Source organism: Chanos chanos, chromosome 4 (genome assembly GCF_902362185.1).
Source record: "Chanos chanos chromosome 4, fChaCha1.1, whole genome shotgun sequence".
Lineage (NCBI taxonomy): Eukaryota > Metazoa > Chordata > Actinopteri > Gonorynchiformes > Chanidae > Chanos > Chanos chanos.
Window position 1 is genome coordinate 44,586,327 of NC_044498.1, and position 9,709 is coordinate 44,596,035.

Genomic DNA, 9,709 nt, shown 5'->3' on the forward strand with positions numbered 1-9,709 from the left:
CTCTCTCTCTCTCTCTCTCTCTCTCTCTCCATCCCCTCCCTCTTTTTTCTCTGCGGTGACAGTTGTTCTGTTTCATAGTGAAACTCTGGCATTTCATGTGGCTGTACTGATATCCTACTGAGCACTTTCTTACACATCAGTGTGCATACACACACACACACACACACAGGCATATTAGCAGGAGCTAGGAGAAAACAACTGATGTGACCAGGCATAAAATGCGAAGAGCTCCCAGGTCGCAGAGTAGTGTGCATGCGACGGCAGCTGGAGCGGTCGTGGTAGCGACAGACCTTTAAATCCTATCTGGAGGTAATATAGACAGCGACTCGCAGCCCTGTGTGCTGATCAGAGATTGAAACAGACATGATGTTCCCATCTCCAGACACTGGGGCTTGATGACAAATTTCTCCTCAAAGCACTCTCCAAACAAAGCACACCCTGTCTGGCCATCTCAGCACTCAGTGTTGTACAGAGACTCATACACGCTGAAGTGTACACTCCCTACTTTTGTGTTTCGGGGTTTTGTAATGCGAGGTACTTACACTGATGATTGGCTCACGTGTGTCAAATAATTTATTTTTGTAACTTAAGATCGTTTCTTTTGTTTATAAAGGAGTAGAAAACCAGCAGAGAGAGATTAAACAGAAGGAGGGGAGCGGTTGAATGACCTCATAATCTGTCCAAAAGAGGAGTAATGACTGTGTTCTTCAAACCCCGACTCCTCCGACTCCTCCTTTCACTGCTCCAATGATAATTGAACAACTATGGATCAGGGCTTGAGTTCAACCAGATACTCAAGGAATACACCTCAGAATTTAACCGAAATATTTTGAGAAAAAGGTTTTCCTTTTTCATTTTTTTTTTACTATATTATAATGAAATATCATTCCTATATATATGTAGTCGTACAAATAAAGTTTTATATATGTGCGGAATTCAATAACTCACAACTGTCTACATATTATGTTTTTAAATCACAACAAAATCATATCAAACAAAACATGGTTATTTACAAGATTTTAAACTGCTGAGCATTTTTTAACACATGATGAACTGATTACAAGTGCCGTAGGCTGCTGTTCTATACTGAGGACATGCTATCTGCAAAATACAGAATGTATTGCTTTGCTCAGGGCGCCCTCTAGTGTAGAGACTTCACTGGTACAGAATTGATTTCTCTCTTTGAGATCTTTGTGTCATTAAGGTTTACAGTCTACAGACACTAATGAAGGCCAGTATTCTTTGAGTGCAGATTGTTACTGTCTCTCTTTCTCTCTTTTGCTCACTCTCTGTCTTTTCTGCTCTCTCTATGCAGGGTTGAAGCGAACATACCCAAATGCTTAATATGCAGTGATGTATTTAATACCACAAACTACACAACAGCTAAATGAGTCTAAATATATGAAAACGCATATGTGACGCATTGTTGGACAGCTTTGAGCCTGTTAAAGTGCCCCACAGGTATCAATGTGCAATGATACTTTGAAACTGTGACAAAATTGTGTTGGGATTAGCCTGAGAATTTAAGACAGTGTTAAAGCCATGGTGAGACCTGTGCCAAGACTTTGAGACTGTGCTAAGCCTGTGTTTAGACTGTGCGGACTTTGAGACTTAGTTGAGACTGCCCTAAAGTTGTTGGAACATGAGGAGTTTGAGCTTATGTGAGAACTGAGTTGAGAAACATAGTGCTAAGTCTGTGAGACTGCGCTGAGGTTGTTAGGCTAAGAGGTTTATTACTGTGTTGTAACTGCACCTCCCTTTTTTTGTTGCTGTGCTATGACTGTGTCGAGAATGCTGTGCCACTTCTTGCACAGTTGGAGGATTCTGAGGATGTGTTTTGACTGCTAGGCTACCCTAACATTTTTAAACCATCACATACGGTGGCTCTTCGAGTATTTGAGACTGTGCTACAACTATGCTGAGTCTGACCTCAGTCTTTTTAGACAGTGCTACAGTGCTCGGGCTGTAAAGAGTCTGAGCTTGGACCAAGATCATATTGTCACAATTAGAGTATTGTTATGGTGGTTAATTTGATTAATATAGGTTATAATTTGCGAGTTGAGTGGGAGAATTTGGATTTCAGTCTTTGGCACTGTCTTCTTTCAGTTCTGCAGGGAGTGCTTTCACCTAAAGTACTCTCTCTTCAATGGTAATTTGATATGGACACTGCAAACTAGGGTGTCTATGGAACTGTGACAGCTTGTTGAGCAAGATCTCTGTTATGCATGATGATGGGAGGTTTTGGCTGTTGGTGGAAACTGATCTCTGGACACAGTTGGACCCGAACAATGAACAATTAGGAACCAAGAATAATACACACACTTAAAGAGAGCGAGAGAGCGAGAGTGAGAGAGAGAGAGCGAGAGAGAGAGAGAGAGAAAGAGCATGGTAGATGAGGAGAGTCTGTACAATTTTCATTTCACAATCAATGAATCAGTAAAACGAGTGAAAGTCTCTGCATTGAAATGGCTGTTACACTGCACGGCTCTCTGGTTGCTATAGTATTGAGAATGTCTTGTGGCTCCACCTATCCAGTTTTGTTATTGTGTTATTATTGTGCTATGATTGCTGTACCACTACTGAGACTGAACATTTCAGGCTCTGAGTGCATCCAGAGACTATTACTCTATGCCAGTAGACTTTTTATACTGCTAATGCTGGTTTAAGATTCTCTTGGTACTTTGAGTCTGACCTGCACCTTTGCTCAAAATATTTTACTGTACTGGACTGTTTTGTGACACTCCTAACTGAGTGATTACCCCGTATTTAACGGTAATTTGGAAAATCAGATGGGTGATATTACTTACAGCACGAAGTGGTGCCGTACGGTTATTAACAGACAGATTTATGTCTTGTCGTTTTATGAAACGTGATAACTCGATTAACTGCACTGCGGGGAAGAGAGCAGGTTAACTAAGAGAACAAAAGCTTTCAATGATACTCCTGGACTGCTCTCACCACTGGGGAACATGATTTTCACAGCGGGGGACAGAGGTATCACAGGCTGGCATGACGGAGCCATGCTGTGAAGTGACAGCTGTCAGCTTTCTGTCTGGGAAAGGTGTTAAGTATTTTTCGAGAGGATATATCAACAAAGAAACAAAGACATAATTTAAACAGATGATTTGTATTCCAAAGCTGATGTACATTACGACAAAGATCTTTTTTTGTCCTTTATTTGGTCACACGGGGGCGATGCTTTACCATTCTTTCTACTGAGATCACATCGACTTTCTGACCAGCCCCACCGACTGAAACCGAAACGTCTAAAATGACACAAAACCGTATTAACTGATTTCATCTCTGGGATGTATGACTACAGGTCACGAATCAGAGATTTGCTGCTCCCTAGTAGTAAATTAACTGTATTTCCATGTTAAACATTAGCTTGTGTTTGTGGGTTATCCATCTGCGTTCTGTAGTTACTGTTTTAATGGGTGCGCGCTCAAGTAATTGATTTAAATAAAATAAACTAAACAAAAAACGTTTCCTGACAGATCTGAGCTCTACCTTCCCCCAAGAAAGGGAAAGCACACGAACAATCCTGTTTATTCCCATGTGTGCATGAGGATGACTGATGGGGTGGTTTAACCATCTGGGCAGTGATCATAAGCGTATGGGGAAGAGATGAAAGAAAAGTCATAATCTTATCATGCGCTATTTAAACTTATATTAAAACAGCTTGAGGGTTCATTTGGAATGGGAAAAAATGACAGTTTTTCAAAGTAACATGTAAGTTATCTGGTTAGATTAGCATATTGAGTTGGTGACAAGCTTGGTGGTAAAATGCGTAATAGTGTGTCGAGTTGTCACATTCTATTGATTTGCTCTAACGAATAAAATGTTCCTTTTGTTGTTCAAAGGTCTTCAAACCATGGTCAACACTTTGAGTTCAAAACTGCAACAAACCCAGTTATTTTTCTCCACCAGTTATTCCTGCAGTCGCGAGTTATTAATGAGTTTTAGCGGAGTGTGTATTTTAATGCGTTTCCCGAGTTTCTAACAAATAATTCAGTGTTGTGCGCGTGATGTTAGGTGAATGCCGAGGTTGCGAGAACAGGCTCACGAGCTCGAGCGTCCAGGTGCGCCTCAGACACGCACACACGCACACACAAAAAACGCGCAGTTTGTGAGACGTGCGCGAGTGGTGAGATCCCTTGGATACAGCTGACAATTCATGGTGTGGAGTGACAGAGTTACACGAGACTTTTGTATGTTCTTCTCATCTGCCCTCGCGAGGAGCTATGCGGAGCCCTGCCAGTAGTTGTCTTGCCCGCTGACCGGCTGGAGCTCACCGCGCCAGGGGCGATGGGATCTGACCGGCATACTGATACAGCTCGCAAGCAGCATCCTCGCGACCTCCACGACTGCGTCGTCATCACTGTTATGCCAATGTGAGACAGGAAAATATCTCTCAGTCTCAGTCTCTCTCATACTTTTATTTTAAGAGATTGACCAAGGTTTTCTGTGAACAGCGTTTTGATGTTGGTCAAATCGTCGCGCATGCGTTGCCGTGTTGTTGGAATTGCAGAGTTTCTTACCGGTAGCTCCATCGGTCTGCTTGGAGAAAGTGATGTGGACGACTCGAGACTGGTGGCGCGTGGGGTTTCTGTGTCTCCCTGTGCTTGTGGCTTTGTCCCTTGGCGCACAGAGGTTAGTTGTTCCCATGCGTGCGTCCGTGCGTGCGTGCGTGTGTGTGTGTGTATTGTGCGTGCGTGTGTATGTGTGTGATACAAAGCGCGAACAGTGAATCCCACCTGTGTTTCCCACAGTCTCAATGAACCCAGCAACATGTCATATGTCAAAGTCACCGTGGACAAACTGTTGAAAGGCTACGACATACGCCTGAGGCCCGACTTCGGAGGTAAGACGAAGAAAATAAATAAACAAAAAGAATAACTTCGGTGTGGTCACTTTTAGTCTACACAGACAGCCTAGCCACATCATATAATGATGGTAAAAGGCGTGACTTTTTATTCAGTCTTTGGTTTCAGTGTATTATACTATTAATACATATAAATAATACATTATATTATTAATACATGTGTTGTTTATCTGTGGTCATTAGGTCCTCCAGTGGATGTTGGTATGAGTATTGACATAGCAAGTATCGACATGGTATCAGAGGTGAACATGGTGAGTGGATAAGAGTTTTGTTGCTCTTCTTACACATTGGTGTGGTTGTGGGTATGCTTGTTTTATTAATTAATTCATTTTCTTGTTTTGTTTTTCGCGGACTGTCATGTGTCTCTCCCCTCAGGTTTCTAACAGTTGAGAAGAACTGTGATAGCCTATTTTTACTATTGAATGCTTAGCATTAACATAAACCACAGTGAGCATGCTTGTCTGTGAGTTTTGTCAGTTTCTGTTAGTGTGTGTGTGTGTGTGTGTGTGTGTGTGTGTGTGTATGTGCATGCGTGCGTGTGTCTGTCTGTCTGTCTGTCTAGGGGTTGCTTCAGGTGCATTGGTAGTGACCATGGAGAATAGTCTATATGTGTGTGTGTGCATGCGTGCGTGTGTCTGTCTGTCTGTCTGTCTGTCTAGGGGTTGCTTCAGGTGCATTGGTAGTGACCATGGAGAATGGTCTATATGGACACACAAACACACACACACACACACACACACACACACAAAAAAGCCACATGTTTTACCTAGGAATGGTGGATTGCAGTAGAATTTGAACAACTCTTCACTGGCAAACTAAGGGGCCGATAATTATGCTGATGTCTCCTCTGCATGATAACTGTTTTGATTTCAGAGCTGAAATTACATAATTCAGTGTCTGACTCAACAAACAGGGACCAAAAATGAACTACCACGGGGCAAACAAACATTCGCACACACGGACATGCACATGTGCGTTCACGTTAATACAGAGATACAAACGTACACACACACACACACACACACACACACACAAAGACAATTGAGATGGACCGGCAGGAAAGGAATAGTGTTTTGTTTTCTGTTTATAAAGTGTGCGCATGAATTTGATTTCTTCTCTCTTCTAAACAAACCTAATAAATAAACATTGTATTGGCAGACAGAGCTAATAAGCTGGAGTATTTGTGTGTGAGAGGCCTGGACCTACTAAGTTGGAGATGGATTGGATGTGAGCCAAGATGTCAGGCTGGGGAAAAGATGAGCAGATGAAAAGAGAGGAGGTGAAAGTGATGAAGAGGTGCCCTGTTGAAATGGTGTACAGAGGAGGTGGTTGCACTGTAGTGCTGTTGCTGATGATTAAGTTGTGTGCCGGTCATTTAAATGAGGCTGTGAAAACAGCAAGGTGAAAAGCGACCAGTGGGTGTTTTAGATGAAATCCCTGTTACCAATGAGAGGTTTTTTGTTTTGTTTGTTTTTTTTAATTAAAAACATACAGTGATTAGTTGGAGACAGTGGCGAGATGCGGATGTTGTGAGGACATGATATTCTGAGAAGAAGGGGCTTTGAGCAGGTGATGTTATAAGGGGGTCAGTTTGTGAGGAGGTGATGATGTAATGGTTAGGTGGACATTACGGGGAATAGGAGAGGATAGTTTGCTCAGATTCTTAAAATGAACTCTTTCCACGCAATTGACTTCTCTCGGCTCATGAGCCCTGTAACTATGTGCACTACACTAATATATACTCTCAAACATTCGTAACATAATGATACTGGACTTCCACGTCAAGTCAGCATATACAACACAGATACACAAATCACATGTTTTTGTAAAGCAGACTTAATAAATCAAGTAATTATTAGCACTAGCCAAATGTTCAGATTGCTTGTTCGTTTCTATACAGATGTTAGGCTACATTGTGTTTTTAGTATTTTGAGATGCTCCCTGATAGAGTTAGCCACAGGTGAACTTTTGTTCTGACAAGGTGTCACATTTCCTATGCTGGAAAAGGCTTTTTTTAAATATTGAATTATAGATAGTGGGTCTGAGCAATACCATTTTCATAGCAGGCGGTCATACATTAGTTATTTTAAGGGGCGAATGTGGTGGAGATACCGAGCTCAGATAGCGGAGTGTGAGCAGAGAGACTGGACTGTGTATTAATAGTTTATCAGCCTGCATAGCAGAGTACAGGTCTCCCCTAACATCCCTATTCAAATGGAGCAAATTTCACTACCCACGGTTGAGTAAATTGGGTGGATAATTAATATTTTTTTTTGTTTCATGATGTAATTCTCTGCCTCTGTGTTTTATCATCACTGTTTGTAATCGTTGTCCAATCCTGTGGGTTATTTTAGATAGTACATGAGCATGTGAATGGTAATAAAACACAAACTGACTAACATAATATTACAACAAATTGTGACTGGGATTACCTGGCCATATTGTGTGACCTAACAAATGTTTACTTATAGGTGGGCAGTTGTTGAGTTTCTATTTACCAAATCTGACCCGAGTTAAATTTAGGGGCATGTGTCGTGACGGGCATGCGAATAGTAACAGTCGCAATGAAGAGGTTGTAGTATATGAATGCAACTAAAATGAAAAATGGTTTCACGTCAATGAATTTGGTTTACTGATTCAACCAGCTTTGTCTCCTAATATGACGAAGCTTTTGTTATCTCCGCAACTTAATCTATGTTTTAATCTACTTTTTCTTTATAAATCTTTTGTTAGAAGACCACATCTGAAAGAGAACATTTTAATGTTAACGTGCTTGTATTTTCGAGCTTTAAGAGAGCTTAACTTTTACTGTGTTGGTCAGCTCAGAAATTCGGTTTGGACTGGTCTGAGTACAAAGCTAATCTTAACGAGGTACATATGTCGTGTCATGCTGAATCCTTTTTCCATTCGTCTAACCCGACCTGACAGCGTTAAAGAAAAACACGAAAAGAGAGCACGAGACACGCCGTGCCCGGAGAGAGGGGGGATCCCGTCCTTTTTGGCAAAGGGAGTGAACAGTCATGTTAGAAGTCGCCTCAGGGATACAAGGACAGGTCAGCTCTACTAGGAAACACAGTTGGAGACAATGTGCTGGTTTGAGTATTTTCCTGTCTGCATGTTGGCAGTTTTGGAATGAGTGAACTTGGAGCCAGTAGATAAAGGCAAAGGGAAAATGACTGCAGAGTCACACTGGAAATGGTATTTCTCTTGTATGCACAGGATACTGGTTGTTAGATTGTGGAAAACCCTTAATATAATTTGTAACATGACATTATGGAATATAGTTTGAAGAATATGGACTATAGGCTGTTTTACATGCATTTTCAAAATGCTCAAAATACATACACCTCTCATCCCTATAGTTCACCATCACACAGTGTGATTTGTCTGTTTGCTGCTATTCTTAACTCCTCAGAGGGTTTTTTTTAGTCCAGGTTCTTGTTCTTGTGTGTGAGCTTCCTGTTGTTGGCTTTTTTCTATTTAGATACGAGGGTATCATTTCATCAAAGTGAAGAGTTGGTTGATCCTTTTCCACTAAGTAAGCTGTCATGACTTAACAATACCTACAGTAACTGTGCCAGCATTTGATAGTTAAGATTTTATGAGCTTGATCCCATACCTATCTGCTATTAATGTTTTATCATAGAGAACTGTAGGGTATGTGCTATCTAGTTGAAAAATCAGCTGCTTACTAAACAGCATGCTAAAATGAAGGTTTAAATGGGCCAAAACATCAGCAGTTGCTTGGCAAGCTTTCTTGCCAGTTAAATTTTACACAAATCATTTTCAGTGTTTTTTTTTTTTTCATTTTTATATAATACAAAACACAAAACCAACGTAAACCTTTAATTCTACAAGGATCTAACCGTAGGCTTTCCCTCTGCATTTTCAAAGATTAAGATTATTAATGAGAACACAGTAATTAAATTAATTTACACTCTTGTTATAATTATATAATCATTTCAGTTTCATTAGGGTACACCAGGGAACAAGGTCTAAGGTCCCTTGTTAGTATGAATAATGTAACTACATATGTCACATACATCTGGCCATTGAAAGTAAATTTGAATTCATACAATTTAACTTTCTTTATAAATATACTTAAAGTATATTCCCACAAAATGTACATTCAAATTTCAAAATGAAAAATGCCATATTTTGTTTTGTGACATATTTTGGTTCCAGTATTTTTGTATGTGTTTAAATGTATGCACTATTTTTGTATTTTGCTTTCCGTATCAGTATTCGTTTTGATGTAATTTTAGATATCCCTGACTCAAACCACAATCACAGTCAGTATAGTTGACCTGTAACTCTCCTGTGAGAGGTTCAGTATTTCCTTTTGTTCCAAGAATAGATGCTTTGTGAAAACAAGCCATGTCAATAGAGGTTCAGATCTGCTGCGTTGCTAGCAAGCTTGGACACACACGCATTGTCCATTTGCCGATTTGGTCCTCTGTGAGAAAATAGATCCATTATGATCCATTTTCTAATACTATTATCTGATGTTGTCAACTTAATGTTATGTTGAACCTCAGCACTTGAACTCAAGAAAGTCTGAGAGAAAATTGGAGCTACAGGAATAAAGCGTACAATTTTTAAAATAAGATTCCCAGATGATTTGTAGAGACAGACAGATATTTAAAGATGTCTCTTCACTTAGATATTAGAGAGGAAAAGCTGGACTCCTGACTACCATACTGCAGTTAATGGAAAAGACTGTTCAGTTGCACGACACCTTTTTTTATTTCTTAATACATGGTTTTACAAACTTTGGATTGGTAAATTTCAGTTCAAAATAAAACCTTGTTTTCTCATATAAGC

At 40.3% G+C, this 9,709-nt stretch overlaps 1 protein-coding gene across 2 annotated transcripts in view; it reads left to right on the plus strand.

The window, feature by feature from the left end:
- Positions 1-4,573: 4,573 nt before the first annotated feature.
- Positions 4,574-9,709, plus strand: part of gabrb1 (gamma-aminobutyric acid type A receptor subunit beta1) — an 18,595-nt gene continuing 13,459 nt past the window's right edge. Inside the window, exons 1-3 of one of the 2 annotated variants that reach the window (XM_030772758.1) lie at positions 4,574-4,636; positions 4,756-4,864; positions 5,069-5,136. In XM_030772758.1, the coding sequence (XP_030628618.1) occupies positions 4,574-4,636; positions 4,756-4,864; positions 5,069-5,136 (240 nt within the window). Of the gene's footprint in view, positions 4,654-4,755; positions 4,865-5,068; positions 5,137-9,709 lie in introns of both variants that reach the window. The other variant, XM_030772759.1, reaches the window with a different exon arrangement.